The sequence below is a fragment of the Bufo gargarizans genome, chromosome 1, assembly GCF_014858855.1.
Source record: "Bufo gargarizans isolate SCDJY-AF-19 chromosome 1, ASM1485885v1, whole genome shotgun sequence".
In the NCBI taxonomy this organism is placed as follows: Eukaryota; Metazoa; Chordata; class Amphibia; order Anura; family Bufonidae; genus Bufo; species Bufo gargarizans.
The window spans coordinates 358,444,832-358,463,356 of NC_058080.1; the positions used below are offsets into that span (position 1 = coordinate 358,444,832).

General features: G+C 46.7%; 1 protein-coding gene across 1 annotated transcript; it reads left to right on the forward strand.

Moving 5' to 3' along the window:
- Positions 1-239: 239 nt before the first annotated feature.
- LOC122919847 lies at positions 240-2,483 on the forward strand. Its single transcript, XM_044269037.1, has 2 exons — positions 240-1,886; positions 2,008-2,483. Exons 1-2 carry the CDS (start codon positions 504-506, stop codon positions 2,059-2,061), a joined length of 1,437 nt encoding a protein of 478 aa, XP_044124972.1. The 5' UTR covers positions 240-503; the 3' UTR covers positions 2,062-2,483.
- Positions 2,484-18,525: the final 16,042 nt, after the last annotated feature.

Genomic DNA, 18,525 nt, shown 5'->3' on the forward strand with positions numbered 1-18,525 from the left:
GATCAAAACTTTCCTGAACCGTTTAGTAAGCAAATGATTCAGAGAATGAAACTGTCAGATGGTGGGAGACAATGGATAAATCCTTTCTACTTCCGGAGGGTACTGACATGGGATGACAGGAGCAGGGTTGTCAAGGAAAAACCCCCTAAAAGAAAACTTCCCAGACCACCCCAGTCTCCTTGTTCCACAACATCTTTTTCTGAAGAAATAGAGGAAAAAGAAACTCATACTTTTGATATAGACACTGAAACAAAAGCAAGTCGCAGGATCGGAATCACTAAGTGTCCATCATCTCTGTTATACTGTTTGGCAATTATATGTATCCTCGCAATTCTCTATAGTATAGTAGTGGTAACCATGCAAGCATTTATGACACACACACCAATACAAGTGAATGAAACCTTACGTGAGAGAACAAAAAGGTCTATATATATATCTATAGTAGGTCCAATTACAAAAGAATCGCCTGTTGTACTAAAGGAGAAAATAAATTGTCACAATCAATGTTGAATAAAATTGTAGGTTGGCATGAGCAGAAAAAGGAAGGGGTATGTAAAATAGACGCTATAATCGTAATTATCAGGGCGTCCCCAAAGAATACCTCCATGTGTCTATCACCCAATCCAATCGATAAAGCCACTAGGAGGAAAATACAGGAATTAAAAAGACAAAGAACTCAGAAAAAAAGTCTCCTCTCCAAGACAACTTTCAAAGAGAAGGTAATAGACACACCATCTCTCCCAAATGAGAAGGTAGAACCATTAAACTGGCCAGACCCAAGTAAGGTGCCACATCATTTCCTACTAATGCATGAATTTGGTAAACAACAGTCAGAGGGAAAAGGAGACTGTTGGGTTTGTTCACACATGCATTCAGGGGAGCACATTTATCCAATGCTAGCAAAACCTATGCACCTTCCTTCCCTTATCAACCTAACAGATCTAGAGACAGTACAAATCACAACAACTAACAAACCATTCTTGATACAAGGGTATTCTGAACCTCCAAACTTTTGTTTTTTAAATGGTCATTATTCTAGGGATATTAAATATTTTGCTAATGCTAGATTCTGTGCAGACACAGATGTTAACTTCACACTGTTGGACATAGAAAGCTATATTACAAATCAAACAGTGGACATAAAAGGGCTCAATACAGTCGCCATTGCCGATGCTGATGAAAGAATAGAGAGAATGTTTCAGTACAATCTTACAGAATGTCCATCTTATAAGCCCCAGGTCAATCAAGGCCCATTAACTTCTTGGTTGAAGCGAGTAAACAAAACGGACATTAGGTATGGAAGTACTGACCCTATTAACATAGTTCAATGGATGTGTCTAATGGGGCTAAGAAGTGGGCAAAATACCTTCAGTGATATTCCAGCACCTCGTCTACCAAAGGGCTGGGTAGTATGTTGTGGATTATGGTGCCATACTACAATTCCTTTTCCTAAAGATCCTAGTTCAAAAGGTTGGTGCACTCTGGTCCAACTCTTCCCATACATGAGTGCACAATCAGGAAAAGAAGTACAGATGGGACCAGCCCATGGGGTGCTCATTTTCCATAACACACACAGGAAAAAGAGGGCACTGACGAGCACATGGGAGAAATTTTACATGAGCATCTTAGGCCCGACAGGAACTGCAATGGCACTAGTAAGATTAGATGCCTTCCAGGAATTGGTCGAGGGATGGGTTAATATCACCACAAAAGACCTAGGGATGATAAATGAAGAAATGAGAAAAATAAGGATGGAACAGGAAGTGATTAGGCAGAGACAGGAGAGACTGATGATGGCAGTCACTGGACTGTGTGATCAAACAGAGAACAAACAAATCTGTTGCATTTATTTCTCCAACTTCACCAAAGACACAAAGGACATTGAGGTACCAGATTACTATGATATAATCAACAGTCATCAAGAGGAGAGGGAGAGATTACAAGGGGCATTACATAATATGCCAGGGTCATGGAACCCTTTTGACTCATTAGGAGATTGGGCAGGAGGTATCTTTTCCGGAATTTTCAACTTCTTCAAAAAGGCAGGCATTGTTATTTTGATGACTTTGGTATTCCTACTCCTTATATATTGTCTAATAAAGTTCACAATATGGGGAGTAGGAAAGACCTCTCAATTGATAAAGCGTAAGAAACCACCAGATGATTCAGGCGAATATGTCACCCTTAAAAAGGGAAGTACTCTGAGAAAGATAACTGGTGTGTGGTATAAGGAGTGATCATATGGAATGGGAATTCCATATGATCAAAGAGGGGATTGTAAGGGAATTATGTCTGTATCCACACATACACATATATATATATTCAGTCTTATATGCTTGTATCAATGTATACAGAGTTCCTCTTTAAAGGAAATATTTTATATTCTTATAACACCAAATCTAGTAACACAAGCTAGCAGGAAGTGGCTGTCTGAAGCTCAAAACCGCATGGCTAGAAAGAGATATGCATGCTTTGCAAAAGAATGCCACATTTATGAAGAAGGTACCTGGAGAGAAAACTGCTGAATGCATGACATCATAACTGCAGAAACATATATACTCATATATACCTTTGTACGCATATATCTAACATGTGCATTAGACATATATTTTACACTTACTGCAATATGGGTTTGTATATTGACGTACACCTTGGGTTTAGATAAAGTGAAGGACGTTCTATCAGGTAAATGTTGGTACGAAATAAACCAAGATAATTCCGCGAAATATTTGAACAAAGCGAAGGTTGACAAACATGGTGGTTAGATATCTAAATTCTAAGAATAATAAGTGCGTCACATATGTACCTTGTTTCTAAGAAATTATCATGACTGTTTTTTTACTTTGTTTGAATAAAGATGTCCTTGGAAATTCGCTACCTGATTGGATGTAACGTAGGGCAGGTCTATATTGGTTTGCGGTTTGAAGCTATAAATTGTCTATGATGTCTAAATAAAGGAGCAACCATTTTATACCTATCAACGTGTATTGGTCTTCAGTGGTTGTCCGGCCGGTGATTCACCCACAGACAAACCAGGGGCCCTTTCAGAAATGATAGGAAAAAACGGACACGGATCACGGACACGGACGACAATCTTGTGTGCATCCGTGATTTTTCACGGACCCATTGACTTGAATGGGTCCGTGAACCGTTGGCCGTGAAAAAAATAGGACAGGTCATATTTTTTTCACGGCCAGGAAACACAGATCACGGATGCGGCTGCCAAACGGTGCATTTTCCGATTTTTCCACGGACCCATTGAAAGTCAATGGGTCAGTGAAAAAAAACGGAAAATGGCACAACGGCCACGGATGCACACAACGGTCGTGTGCATGAGGCCTAACTCATATCCGACAGTATATTCTAACATAGATGCGTTCCCATGGTGATGGGGACGCTTCAAGTTAAAATATACCATCGGATTGGAGAAAACTCCGATCCGATGGTATAAAAGGGACTCCTGACTTTACATTAAAAGTCAATGGGGGACAGATCCATTTGCAATTGCACCATATTGTGTCAACGTCAAACGGATCCGTCCCCATTGACTTGCATTGTAATCCAGGACGGATCCGTTTGGCTCCGCACGGCCAGGCGGACACCAAAGCGACTTTTTTTTCATGTCCGTGGATGCTCCAAAAATCAAGGAAGACCCACGGACGAAAAAACGGTCACGGATCACGGACCTACGGACCCCGTTTTTGCGGACCCTGAAAAAATACTGTCGTGTGCATGAGGCCTTATCCGTATGTTGTGGATATGTGTATGTTGTTTTTTGCAGACCGAACTACAGACACAGCTGTGTGAATGAGCCCTTAAGGGTTAAGCCCTTCAAGTGGCCACATGCTTACTCTCTGCAGGTGTTGCACACAATTTTCCTGGGAGATGACACTGTTTCTGAGTCTCCTTCTACATGACAGTAATGAAGACTACTGTGCTAGTTCACAGGCTATGGCAACCCTCCTCATGGCACACTGCACAATCTACTCTCAGTGTCTATTCAGGTCCTGGTATTTCTCTCCTCACTCTGCCCAGGTGCTTTCAGGTTGTGTTATCTCCCTCCCTGCAACTCACCGCACACAATGTGCAATCTCCTATAGGTCACGTGCATCTCTCTCTCCTCACAACACACCCAATCTCCATAAGGCTAGGTCTACACGACGACATTTGTTGCGCGACAAAAAGTCGCACGACAGATAGGGCGCAACAGTTGTCGCGCGACATTTTGTTGCACCAATGTCGCGCGACAATTTTTATAATGGCAGTCTATGGTGTCGCACTGCAACATGCGACATGTTGCGACTGCGACGCGACAGTCGCAGAAAAATCCATCTTGAATGGATTTTCTGCGACTGTCGCGTCGCAGTCGCAGCATGTCGCATGTTGCAGTGCGACACCATAGACTGCCATTATAAAAATTGTCGCGCGACATTGGTGCAACAAAATGTCGCGCGACAAATGTCGTTGTGTAGACCTAGCCTAAGTCCCTATTTTCTAGGGTGTAAGAAACAGGAAGTGCAAGTTAGTTGCCCCTGATCTTTGTTACTCCTCCACTGCAGTGTTCAGCTGCTTGGCCCTCTACAGGCCTTAAGGCCATGTGCCAATTTGTGGGTGGCATCCACCTCCACTTGCTAGCTAGCTATCTCATATGAGTCGGGTGTCATCTCACCAGCTGTAGTGTTCTCCCAGCACAGACTACATGCTGCTTCCTGACTGCACCTTGACCACAAGGTCCTGTCTGGCACTTCTATGTGTATATGAGTTCTCTGGAACATGCTCCCAATGTGAAGATACTTTTAGCATGACCCTTCCACTGACTTCTGACCCAGCATTGCAGTATCTATGGCAGTTAGCAGTGCTGCTGTTTCTACAATAAACACTGTTTCTATGAATAATAATAATAATCTTTATTTTTGTGGTCGTGGCAACCAAGAGAATGCACCCCGTCCCACCTGAGACTACCCTGCCCCTAAGCGGTTAGAGTTATGCCGCAACTGCGCCGTAGTAGGGACACCTGAAAGAGGGCAAAAGACATACTGAGTAGCAGGAGTAATTATTACAGCATAGATCACAAAACCAGACTTTGAAAGCCATTGACATCTTAGTTTTGGGGTAAGGTATATAGTGGCTTAAAACACGAGGGGCGCCAATGACCCAACTTCTGGATGGCATGCGCTGGTACCTGATTCTTGGAGGCTGTGGATGCTGCACCTATACGAATAGATGTCCTGAGATCGTAGCTGGGTCGCCGCCCAAACTGGCAACTGAGGAGCGTATGTGAGACATGAACTGGTGAGAAGCGAGCGGTACCACCCCGAATGGCAATAGTGGACTATCTGGCCTGAACCTGCAGCTGATGAAGAATTCTGACAGGGCACCATCGATGAGACATAGGGAACTAGGACGTTGGGACTGGGGGACCTGTCTGCGAGGTCTTGGATGTCCTCAGCAGCAGCACGTAACCCTCGGGACCCTGGACCAACTGGCTGACTGTGAGATACTATCCCCAGGCCTCAAGAAACCATAGAAGGCTAAATAAACAGCGGATTTAAGCACCAGGCTGGGCAAAACCCCGAAAGCTTCCTATCCAGAATGTCAGATAGGTTACGAAAAGCAGTCCAGTAACAGCTTGTCTGCGTACTTGGCCTCCTGGTCCACATCTGCTCAAACCCCTCAACGTAGCTTTGACAGCATGCACAGAGAACGCTGATGCCCGTTCAGGATGACTGACAGAGAGGAAATGCTGCACCCCCAACAAGTAGGACTTCACCGTGTTGTGGGACAGCTTGAGCTCCGAGTGGCAGTAGCCAATGAAGGCAAGGATGTATTCAACAAACTGGACTCCCTTTGAGGGCATATTCCCTAAAACCTGCAAATGCCCTCCACCCAGTGCGATACGCCCTAGTTCTATACGGCGAAAGGGGCTTGGCTAGTAAGGAGTGGGCTGTCTCTAGGTGACCATTTAAACCAGTATTAGTGACTCGTGAAGGGGGACGGTAGCGCCCACAACATCCGCCTATGGCGTGACCTGCGAAAAGGGAGAAATTAGCCCTCGATAAAGCTGCCACATTTTGAGAACCTGGCACATGCGTACTACTAACACAAAAATGATGTTGCAAGGAGAGTTGAACTAGACGTCTCAAGAGACATATGACATAAGACGACTTAGACAACCCATTGGTTAAGATATCTACCACCGCAGCGTTTTCGGTTACAAACGAAACAGTGCGATTTACCCAGCTGCTGCCCCTAACACGGGCGGCCACCACAATGGGGTACAGCTCGAAAAGTGCTGAGGTTTGCAGGAAACCTGGGATTTGTCTCACCTCAGCAGGCCACTCGCCTGCGACCAAGTGGGTGCCAAAATAGCAGCAAAACCTGAGCTAGCAGGTCTCTTGGGGGAGACCGGGACACCAGCTCAACAATCTCCCCAGCCCTAAGGGGGCTGACCCTGGCCTCTAGATCAGCAGGAAGTAATGAATAACAAATTCAGAGCGTACCTTATATTCTAAAACCCAATGGAGGCCTGAGCCAACTGATCAAAGAGCCACGGGCTGCTCCTAGAACAGAAAGTATGTTTGGTGGAAAAGTAGTATCGGACCTTCCACTTATCAATAGAAGAATACCTCATGCCCACTTCCTCTGAAGGAATGAGCGAGTTAAGACTAGGGACGTGGTAACCATGTGGGGCTGACAGGTCGATGATAAGTCTCTCCTTCTTGCTAAACTTACCTGTGACCACCCCATCGGGACTAACTCTCCACCGCTGAAAGGGGGGCACTTCAAAAAGATCGATCAAAACACTTCTCCAACTCGAACAGACACCCAGAAAGTAACACCCAGAGGCTGACCATGCACTTACCTGCTCAGAATACCTACGGACTGACAACCGCAGAACGGTAGTAACACAGCACGACCTGGACGTGAGACAGTGCATGAGACACAAACCAAGCTTCCTCCCCCCGACGTGTACCCCTACTACCTTGCCGATAAGCCAAATTTCAGGATGTAACTTGAGACAAGGTTTGGACCTAGAAACAAAACAATTAAGGCATCAACACTGGATTGTGCACATGTCGTGAGGAAACCCTGCGAATGTGTAAAATGTAAATGATGGAACAAGAGCAGCATTTTTTATTTATTTTTTTTACAAATTAACCCTTTACCAATTAAAATTTACTTAACCTGGAAACCTAGGGAGGGTAAAATACCAGGGCAAGCTGCATCTACTAAGCCCCCGAACTGGCTTAACACTGACCCCAGCGAACCTAGGCCCCTGACCTGCAGCCTCCGCTAGGATTGCTCATAGCGGACCAGGCCTGTAGACCGTGCGGTACTCTGTAACCCGCTCTTCCCCGGAGACCTTGCTTCGCCAACTATGAATTCCCTTTTCTTTTAAAACCCGTCTCTACTAAACCAGACCCAACACACCCGTCTAAGATCCCTGTTAATCACCTGCATGGATTCAATAACACCCTATAGCTAAATAACCCCCTGGGAAACCTTATGTACGGGCAGCAGAAGGAAGCCAGCCACCGCCTATGAGCTGTTCCCCCTGACCGAGCCTAGTTCTCCCAGCCACAATCCCTGCCTAACTAATGGCACGGCGGGTCGTGCCAGACTTTGTTGAAGACAAGGAGCGGGGACATGCTGTCTGTGGCGAAACCAACCTCGCCACGGTGTTTTGGAGAGGGCTGTTTAAAAGCCTCTTGCCTCAGGATTATGGCCCATAGTAACTTTAAAGGAGAAGACCGGCCGCACAGCTTAAATCTGTCTGTGGAATTGTATTTTATGTTATTATGCGTTCGGTTAAATTGTATGTTATGTGAGGGTACCCAGATAGCTAATATTATTGCATTCGTGTATTCTGAGTGCCATTCACCTAATGATATGCACTCAGACTTGAGCTATCTGGGGATATGTTAAATGTCTGTGTTTGCTGTGGGGGTGTGCCATTGTGTGTTTAAATGGTGATGTCTGTCCTGTTGTCTCCACATGTGTATTGGTGATCTCCCTTTGTCCTGAGAGATAATTGAATTGCCTTCGGTTGTCTCCGGGACAGAGAGGAGGAAACCATGATGCATTGTGCGGATATGTTGTATCTGTCCTGTGTCGCAGTCTGCTTCTGGTCCTCTAGGGGGCGGGAACGATTGGCTGCTGTACTTGCATTGTGTGTTGTAAGATATTGATTGGTTGGATTTCAAAACCCTGTGGGCAGTACTATGTTTGTTTTTTATGAATAAAAGGGGCTGTACCTGAAGTACAGTCAGAGCACTGCTTGACCCTCAACACGGAGCCTTGTCTCGTTATTGGGGGGATTCCTTGTATGCTGTTAGAGACTGATTGCCAGGAGTGTAAGCCGATTGTATCCTTTTCCTGTTCGTCTGCTGGCAGCTATTCGCGAGGTTCCAGTTTGGAGTGCTATTTTGTATCCAGTTCGGGAGGTTGGTGTTCTGCAGTAGCTGTGCCTGTCTCTCAGAAAGGGGCATATCGCCTAAACGGATTTTAACCCCTTGTCTGCTGAAACGGTTCGTTACACTGTCTCCTGTACTTTTTACACAATTGTCGCACGGGGAGCTCGCGCTGCTCCATGGCAGAATGCAAGACGTGCGGGCAGCATTATTATCTTTTTTTTTTTTATGAAATCAACCCTTTGCAAATTAAAATAAATCACTTGCATGGACTCATAACACCCAGTATCTAAATAACCCCCTGGGAAACCTTATGTACGTCTGGCAGAAGGAAGGCAGCCACCATCTATAACGTGCTCACCCTGACCAAGCTTAGTTCTCCCACCCCTGAAACCTGCCTAACTAACGGCATGGCGGCCCGTGCCAGACTTTATTGAAAACCAAGCTTGTGACTTCTCTCCTCCCCCCCCCCCCCCCGACATGTACCCCTAGTACCTTGCTGATAAGCCACAATCAGGGTGTAGCCGAGACAAGTTAGGACCTAGAAGCAAAACAATCAAGACATTAACCCTGGATTGTGCATTCGTCGTAAAGAACGACGCAAACAAGTAAAAATAAATAAATAAAATAAAACAATTTTCATTTTTTTTTTCTTTAAGTTTTCTTTTTTTCTAGAATTTTTAATTTTATTTAATTTTTTTAAATTATTTTTTAAATTTTCTTTTTTTTTTTTTTTTTTTTTACCATTAACCCTTGCCAATAAGAATTGCCTAACCTGGGGGGAAAGCTACCACCGCAAGCTGTGCCTACTAAGCCCCTGTACTGGCTTGACACTGAGACGAGTGAACCTCGGCTCCTGACCAGCAATCCCAGCTAGGATTTACTACGGTGGACCAGGTCTGTAGACCGTGCAGTACTCTGTAACACACCCCTCCCCGGAGACCTAGTACTCACCTGTATGGACTAATTAATCCCCCGTGCCTAAATGACCCTCTTGGCGACCTTGTGTGCAGCCGGCAGAAGGAAGCTAGCCACCGGCTATGACCTGCTCCCCCTGAACGGCCTGGTTCTCTCATCCCTGATCCCTGCCTCACTAACGGCACGGCGGCCCGTGCCAGACTTTAACGAAGATAAGGAGCGGGGCCATGGTGTCCCCTGTGTCCCTACATGATAACTGCGTGGGGAGCCGCGCAGCTCCCTGGCAGAGTGCACCAGTGCGGGGGAACCCCCATCAGCCAGGGGCCGACCCACCGCCGGCTGGACACCCGTACCGCGTGGGGAGCCGCGCAACTCCCTGGCACCATGAACCGGGCCAGGGGAGCCCTTCATACACCGTGGCCCCCGCCCCCCATCAGCAAAATTTGTGTGCCGTGTGGGGAGCTCATGCTGCTCCCTGGCAGAGTGCACCAGTGCGGGGGTGACCCCCATCAGCCAGGGGCCGACCCACCGCCGGCTGGTCACTCCTGCCGTGTGGGGAGCAGCGGAGCTCCCTGGCATTATGCTCTGGTGCGGGGGAGCCCCCCTCACCTAGGGGAACGAGCCCCCCGCCGGCCGGACCCTAACACTGTGCGCTGCAGAGAAGCAGCTTCTCACCCTTACAGACGTCAGGATATCCAGGTATGCTGAACTCCTCTCACTGGGAAGCCAGGTGTGGCTCATCAAACACTGTAACGACGTACAGAGTGAGAGGGACGCTGGCTGTTGAAGTAGGCAGCCATGCCCCTCCCACAAATACAGGCCAATAAATCGGCCTTACACATATAGCACCAACATATTCTACATATGAGATTGTTTCTACTATCTCTCAACATATACAGTGCGGTTCAATACATATATAAGTGCAGCACCCATCAACATCCTGCGTGAAGGCATATGACTCCAAGGATGTCACTTCCATATCACAGTCTACTTGTGACATCACTACTCACTGTATAAAACTTAAATGCAGAGAGATATAATGGCATACAATAACATTACAGTACAAAGCTGGCGTGTCCTCAACAATACCAGATAACATTTCAACATAGGTGGTAATGCCACTGCACCGGGATCAAAGGTAACCCACAGAAACAGTAATACAACTGAAAGGATAGCTTCTTTCTTTTGATGAGGCAAAGCTGAGGCTGGATCATAAATAGGAGGACTTTGTTTGCTATGTGGTCAGACAGTGAGTGCTGCTAAGCCAAGATGAACCTGTCAATAGCTAGCTAGGTAGCAAGCAGGAGGATCCATCCATAGTTGGATTTAGCCCTGCTGAGAGATGTAGTGACCCTGAGATATGATGGGGTGGTGATGGACCTCCGCCTACACTGTGGATCTTGTCTGGATTGCTGCCACCAGTGGCTCCTGACCATGTCTGGTCTACAGATCACAATGTGTGTGTCACGAGGGTGTCAAGAGCCACGTCTGACTCCGTTATACCCGGGGTCAGGAAGTCGCAGCGGGTGGCTGCGCGCTCTATGTCTAAAGATCACGTTGTTTCTTAGTGATTGTTTTCTGTGTTGCCTTGCAATCCTTTTTGTCTCACTCAGGGATCCGTAGCTTCTCCTCCTCAGCTGTTTCTTGTCTGCCACTCCCAACCTCCTTATATTCTCCTCTCACACTTCTCTAGTTGCCAGTTATAGAGCTTCCTGCCTGGACTTCTATACTGACCCACTGGAGCTGTGAATCCTGGTTGTTGTTCCAGAGTACTACCCTCCGGATCCCTGTTGGGCTTTTTGTTGTCTCCTGTTGTCGTCCACCTGGGAGTATATGTTTAGTCTGTATTGTCTGTCCTCCCCTTGGTGTTTTCCTTTAGAGCTAGTGGTGCGGACTAGTGTTCCCACCGCCCTGTTCACTATCTAGGGCTCATCTTAGGGAAAGCCAGGGTTTTAGGCACGTGATCGGCGTACGGGTGAGGAACCCGTCTAGGGACGTCAGGGCAGCCAGGTGCCAGCCGCAAGGTGAGTCAGGGGTCACCACCTTCCCTCTCACTTGGGCAGGGCCTTCCTCTTTCCCTCCCTCCGTGTCACGTATGTGATAGGCACGCCGATCGTGATATTATAACTGGCCCTTATTTTTTGGGAGAAAAAAAATAATATTTTTTTTCTCTCTACTTAGAATCCAATATGGATCCTATTGCTGCTTTGGCAAAACAGCTTCAAGGCCTGTCTTTGGAGGTGGCAGGATTGAAGGCGTCTGTCCTCCAACAACAGCAGCAAATGCAGCAGACCGCAAGCCCAGCGGTTGCTATGGGTAACCAGGTTGTTACAGAACCCAAGGTTGTTCTTCCTGACAGATTTTCTGGGGGAAGGGACAAATTTGTGACGTTCCGTGAGGCCTGCAAATTATATTTTAAGCTGCGCCCTTACTCCTCAGGTAATGAAGAACAGCGGGTGGGGATTGTTATTTCCCTGCTTCAGGGGGACCCGCAATCCTGGGCGTTCTCGTTACCCCCTGGTTCCCAGGCTCTCCGGTCAGTGGAGGGATTTTTTGGGGTTTTGGGTCTCATATATGATGACCCTGACCGAGTCGCCCTGGCTGAGTCGAAGTTACGGAGACTCCTACAGGGAGATCGGCCAGCAGAGGAATATTGCTCAGAGTTCCGTAGGTGGGCTACGGATTCTCAGTGGAACGACCCGGCTCTCAGGAGTCAGTTCTGCTCTGGGTTATCTGAAAGGGTTAAGGATGCGCTGGCGCTGTATGAGACCCCCCTTTCCCTTGATGCTGTTATGTCCCTCTCTATCAGAATAGATAGACGTCTTAGGGAGAGATCGAAAATTCCTGAGCAATTGGTAACCTCTCCCAAGCAGCAGTTAGTCTGTACTGACTTAGATGAGCCTATGCAGCTAGGAGGAACTTCTCGTCAGGTCCGTCCTCCTGAAGTTCGCCGTAGGTGGGGGGCTTGTTTTTTCTGTGGGGGGAGGGGTCATTTCATTAATGTCTGTCCCTCCTTTCTCAAAAACAAAAGACCGTCGGAAAACTACTAACCCCAGGCTGTGCGGAGGATGTCAGCCGGGGTGGTATACGTTTCCTCCATACAAACATCTCAATTTGTGTTGCCAGCGGTTATTGTTTTTGGTGTTAAGACGGAGTCTATTTCTTTTTTTCTAGACAGTGGAGCAGGGGTAAATTTGATAGATGCCCATTTTGCCCGCACTATGGGTTTGTCTCTCTGTACGCTGCAGAGACCTATTCCCATATTCGCTATTGATTCTGCTCCTCTGTCTCAGAGAAACCTCACTCACATTGTCCATAACTTACACCTTCGGGTAGGGGACCACCATAATGAGTGTCTTTCATGTTAAGTTCTGGAGGGCCTTCCCTCTCCTGTGGTATTGGGTCTTCCCTGGTTGGTAGCGCACAATCCAGTGGTGGATTGGCAGGCCAGGGAGATATTGGAGTGGAGTGAGCATTGCAGAGAGAATTGCTTAAATAACAATTGCTTAATCGCCTCCATAGCTTCCCTACCTACATTTATTTCGGACTTTGAGGACGTTTTTTCTGAAAAGGGTTGTCAGAAGCTACCACCTCATCGTCCTTATGATTGCCCGGTTAACCTGATTCCCGGTGCAAAATTACCCAAGTCCAGGTTGTATAATCTTTCGGGTCCCGAGAGACAAGCCATGAAAGATTATATCTCCGAGAGTCTGGCTAAGGGACACATCAGACCCTCTTCTTCACCCGTGGCTGCAGGGTTTTTCTTTGTTAAAAAGAAAGATGGGGGCCTGCGTCCTTGCCTAGATTTCCGTGAGCTAAACCGGATAACCATCCGAGACCCATACCCTCTTCCTCTCATTCCTGACCTTTTTAATCAGATTGCGGGTGCTAGGTGGTTCTCCAAACTTGATCTTAGGGGGGCCTACAATCTGATTCGTATCAAGGAAGGGGATGAGTGGAAGACAGCTTTTAACACCCCTGAGGGGCATTATGAAAATTTAGTCATGCCTTTCGGTCTGACCAATGCCCCTGCTGTCTTCCAACATTTCGTTAACGATATTTTTAGTCATCTCATCGGCAGGTTTGTAGTCATATACCTAGATGATATCTTAATTTATTCGGCTGATCTGAAAACACATGAAGTACATGTCAGGCAAGTACTGCAGGTCCTACGGACGAATAAATTATATGCGAAAATTGAAAAATGTGTCTTCGCCGTTCAGGAAATACAGTTCCTGGGATATCTATTATATGCTTCAGGTTTCCGTATGGATCCTAGGAAGGTCCAGGCAATTTTAGATTGGGATCTTCCTGAGAACCTTAAAGCTCTACAACGGTTTTTTGGTTTCGCAAATTTCTATAGAAAGTTCATTAAAAATTATTCAGTGATCGTTAAACCCCTTACTGACATGACTAGGAAGGGGACAGATTTTTCTAAATGGTCTGACGCCGCTAAAATTGCATTTTCCTCTCTAAAAGAGAGATTTACCTCGGAACCTATACTAATTTAACCTGATGTCTCCCAGCTATTTATTGTTGAAGTAGATGCGTCAGAGGTGGGAGTGGGGGCTGTATTGTCTCAGGGTCCGTCTCCTGGCAAATGGCGTCCTTGCGCTTTCTTTTCCAAAAAGTTATCTACAGCAGAAAAGAACTATGATATTGGAAATAGGGAACTGTTGGCGATTAAACTGGCGTTTGAAGAGTGGCGTCACTTCTTAGAGGGAGCAATCCACCCCGTCACGGTGATTACGGATCACAAAAACCTTCTGTACCTAGAATCGGCTAAGTGTCTCACCCCTAGACAAGCTAGGTGGTCGCTATTCTTTACCAGATTTAACTTTGTAATCACCTATCGTCCTGGGGCAAAAAATACCAAGGCAGACGCATTATCTCGTAGTTTCCCTGGAGGGGGTAATGTTAGTGATCCGGTACCTATTTTACAAAGAGGAGTGGTTGTCTCTGCTATACACTCTGTTCTAGAGGGAAAGGTGTTAGAGGCCCAGGGGGACGCCCCGGCCTCTTGCCCCTCAGAGAAATTGTTTGTACCGTTAAACCTGCGTCTTGAATTCTTAAAGGAACATCATAATTCGGCACTTGCTGGGCACCCGGGTAGTAAAGCAACCTTGGAGCTATTGTCTCGTCGTTTTTGGTGGCCAAGGTTGCGTCAGGATGTAATGGTTTTCGTGTCTACTTGTTCTACTTGTGCACGCGCGAAAGTCTCTCATACACGTCCAGCAGGGTCTTTATTGCCACTTTTCATCCCCAATAGGCCATGGACACATCTGTCAATGGATTTCATCACTGACTTACCGTTGTCTGCGGGTAAAACAGTTATCTTGGTAGTAGTAGACAGGTTTAGCAAAATAGTACACTTTATTGCGCTACCCGCACTTCCTAATGCTAAGACTCTTGCTCAGGTGTTTATCAGTGAAATCGTGAAGCTTCACGGGGTCCCTTCCGATGTGGTTTCGGATCGGGGAACCCAGTTTATTTCTAAGTTTTGGAAAGCTTTTTGTTCCCGTTTGGGGGTACACTTGTCCTTTTCCTCAGCTTTCCATCCTCAGTCGAATGGACAGACTGAGCGTACCAACCAAAACCTAGAAACATATTTAAGGTGTCTGAAAACCAAGAGGTGTGGTCATCGTATTTACCGTTAGCCGAGTTTGCCATAAATAATCGCTGTCAGGAATCCACTGGCAAGTCACCATTTCTTGGTGCATACGGTTTTCATCCCCAATTTTGTACTTTCAAAGAGGGGGGGTCTTCTGGGGTTCCCGAAGAGGAACGGTTTTCTTCATCTCTTTCATCGGTATGGCAGAAGGTGCAAGCTAACTTGAAAAATATGAGTGGTAAATATAAATGCATGGCCGATAAGAAACGGTCGCCAGCTCCGGACCTAGAAGTGAATGACTATGTGTGGTTGTCTACTAGGAATATTAAGTTGAAGGTTCCCTCTTGGAAACTGGGCCCTAGGTTCATTGGTCCTTATAAAATAGTAGCCGTCATTAACCCTGTGGCTTTTCGCCTGGAGCTACCCCAGACTTTTAAGATCCATAACGTCTTCCATAAGTCGTTACTCAAGAAGTATGTTCCACCTCTAGAACCATCACCGCTGCCACCTCCTCCTGTTATCGTGGATGGTAATCTGGAGTTTCAAATATCCAGAATTGTTGATTCTCATCGGGTCCGCCGCTCTCTTCAGTATCTGGTGCATTGGAGGGGTTACGGTCCCGAGGAAAGAATGTGGGTTCCAGCGTCAGAGGTAAACGCCAACAGGTTAATTCAGGCTTTCCATGCCTCTCATCCTGAGAGTCCTGGTCCTGAGTGTCCGGAGGCCCCTCGTGAAAGGGGGGGTACTGTCACGAGGGTGTCAAGAGCCACGTCTGACTCCGTTATACCCGGGGTCAGGAAGTCGCAGCGGGTGGCTGCGCGCTCTATGTCTAAAGATCACGTTGTTTCTTAGTGATTGTTTTCTGTGTTTGCCTTGCAATCCTTTTTGTCTCACTCAGGGATCCGTAGCTTCTCCTCCTCAGCTGTTTCTTGTCTGCCACTCCCAACCTCCTTATATTCTCCTCTCACATTTCTCTAGTTGCCAGTTATAGAGCTTCCTGCCTGGACTTCTATACTGACCCACTGGAGCTGTGAATCCTGGTTGTTGTTCCAGAGTACTACCCTCCGGATCCCTGTTGGGCTTTTTGTTGTCTCCTGTTGTCGCCCACCTGGGAGTATATGTTTAGTCTGTATTGTCTGTCCTCCCCTTGGTGTTTTCCTTTAGAGCTAGTGGTGCGGACTAGTGTTCCCACCGCCCTGTTCACTATCTAGGGCTCATCTTAGGGAAAGCCAGGGTTTTAGGCACGTGATCGGCGTACGGGTGAGGAACCCGTCTAGGGACGTCAGGGCAGCCAGGTGCCAGCCGCAAGGTGAGTCAGGGGTCACCACCTTCCCTCTCACTTGGGCAGGGCCTTCCTCTTTCCCTCCCTCTGTGTCACGTATGTGATAGTCACGCCGATCGTGATAGTGTGTAGGTCCAAACTAATATTCTGGAGTGAGTAATGACCAGTAATGATTTAAACTTAACCAGGCCCCTAGGCCCTGTAATTGTTTGCTGTGCATGTACAGAGGACTGCACATGTTGGTCTTATTTATGTGCACTGTGAGACACACTGTGGCTAAAAAAGTAGTGCAAATTGGAGCAATTTGGTGCATCTAGGATTTGTACACCTTTTACAGATATGCTTGGCAAGGGGTGTGGCTTAGTGGAAAGTGGACGGGGACTATGGCAATTCTGGCATAAATATATGTCTCAAAGTAAGCCAAGGAGTAGTTGGTATTGAGTTAGAGAAAAGTATCTGTCCCTGCACAAGATTTAGCATTCAGTCACTGTGACTAATCTGATGCAGGTCTAGACAGCCTGTCTATGCTTACGCCATCTACAGGATTAGTAAATCTGGGGCTAGTGGAGACTGCCTGATATCAGTATACTGTGCACCGAGGATAAACACTGTCCCATTACTACTGGTAACCGCCTGTGGTATCTAGAGACTGTACTTTTACTATTCAGTATAGTATTGGACACACAGCTCTCCCTCTCCAGGCCATGTGTCTCTCCTTTCTTCATTCTGCATGACTCACCTCCTTTTAGGAGGCATGTATCTCTCTTTACAGGTTCTCGATGAGTCAAGTAGCCTTTTACTCTGGAAAAAGGATAGATCATCAATATCAGGACAATGAGAGTCTGGCTCCGACACCCCCATGCTCAGCTGTTTACGGGAGCTGCAACACTGCAAATACACAGCTCTGCTCTGTCAAATGTGTAGTTGCCATTCCTGGCTACTGCAGTGCTGCTCCTATTTAGTGGGAATGTCAAAATTCTTAGGTCAAAACCTGTATTCTAAAATCTGACATTTGACTCTTAAAAGGGTTCTCCGAGCTGTTCATATTGATGACCTATCCTCATGATAGGTTATCAATATCACAATGGCGGGGGTCCGACACCCGACACCCCGCCGATCAGCTGTTTGAAGAGAAGCCGCGCGCTGTGCCAGCACTGCCTCCTTATTATTGTTTACCTGCTCGCCGTCGCATCTGCAGTGGTCAAGAGGTGTAATTACACCCAAGCTGTCCCATTCATTTCAATGGTACGAATCACTCCTATAGAAGTGTATAGGAACGAGCCTTTCCATTAAAATGAATGGGATGGCTTAGGTGTAAATACACCTGCTCACCGCTGCAGATGAGACGGCGAGCAGGTAAACAGTGAAGAGGAGGCAGCTCTGGGATGGCGCGCGCATTCTCTTAAAACAGCTGATCAGCAGGGGTGCCGGGTGTCGGACCCCCCCCCCCTCCCCCCCGATCTGATCTTGATGACCTATCCTGAGGATAGGTCATCAATAAATATAACTTGGACAACCCTTTAAGGTGGATTTACACCGCTCATAATTGGGCATATTATCTTGAACGAAAGTTCCTGCAAATGCTCTTTCCGACAATCTGCCCTTCTAAATGTGCTGCTTATCACCCAATGAACGGGCGATCGGGTGATCTTGTCATTCGTGAAAGCACACCAATTATCGTTTCTGGGCAGCAGATCATGCTGTCTAAACAGCGATCTGCTGCCCAGAAACAATGATTCTGTATGAGGATGAGTGATAGCAAAAGTGATCCCTCGTCCTCATACTGTGAAGGAGATCACTGCACTGAACGAGCAGCCGACTGTCGGGAAGGAACGCTTCCTTCCTAACAATCAGCTGTACATCAGCTGGAGCAGCTAAACCCGCCTTTAGGCCTCTTGCCTTGCACACTTTTTCTTTTACGTTTTTTTGCGTTCCGTATACGGAACTATTCATTTCAATGGATCCGCAAAAAAAAAACAGAAGGTACTCCATATGCCTTCTGTTTCCGTATTTCCGTTCAAAGATAGAACATGTCCTATTATTGTCTGCATAACGGACAAGGATAGTACTGTTCTATCAGGGGCCAGCTGTTTCGATCCGCAAAAAAACGGAATGTACACGGACGTCATCCATATTTTTTGCAGATCCATTTTTTGCGGACCGCAAAATACTAAAAAAGCCATACGGTCATGTGCCAGAGGCCTTACTCTGCACATTATCAGTCAGTTTCATATAAAAGTATTGCTAATTCTTATCTTCCTTTTTACCATTAACAATTCAGGAAACTAGCACTTTAGCACAAA

What these genes read in the sequence shown, in the direction of transcription:
- LOC122919847 (XM_044269037.1), top strand. Translation starts at nt 504, where the DNA reads ATGTTGAATAAAATTGTAGGTTGGCATGAGCAGAAAAAGGAAGGGGTA. An exon ending in AAGACACAAAGGACATTGAG is followed by an intron (nt 1,887 to 2,007) that starts GTACCAGATTAC and finishes ATTGGGCAGGAG; the next exon opens with GTATCTTTTCCGGAATTTTC.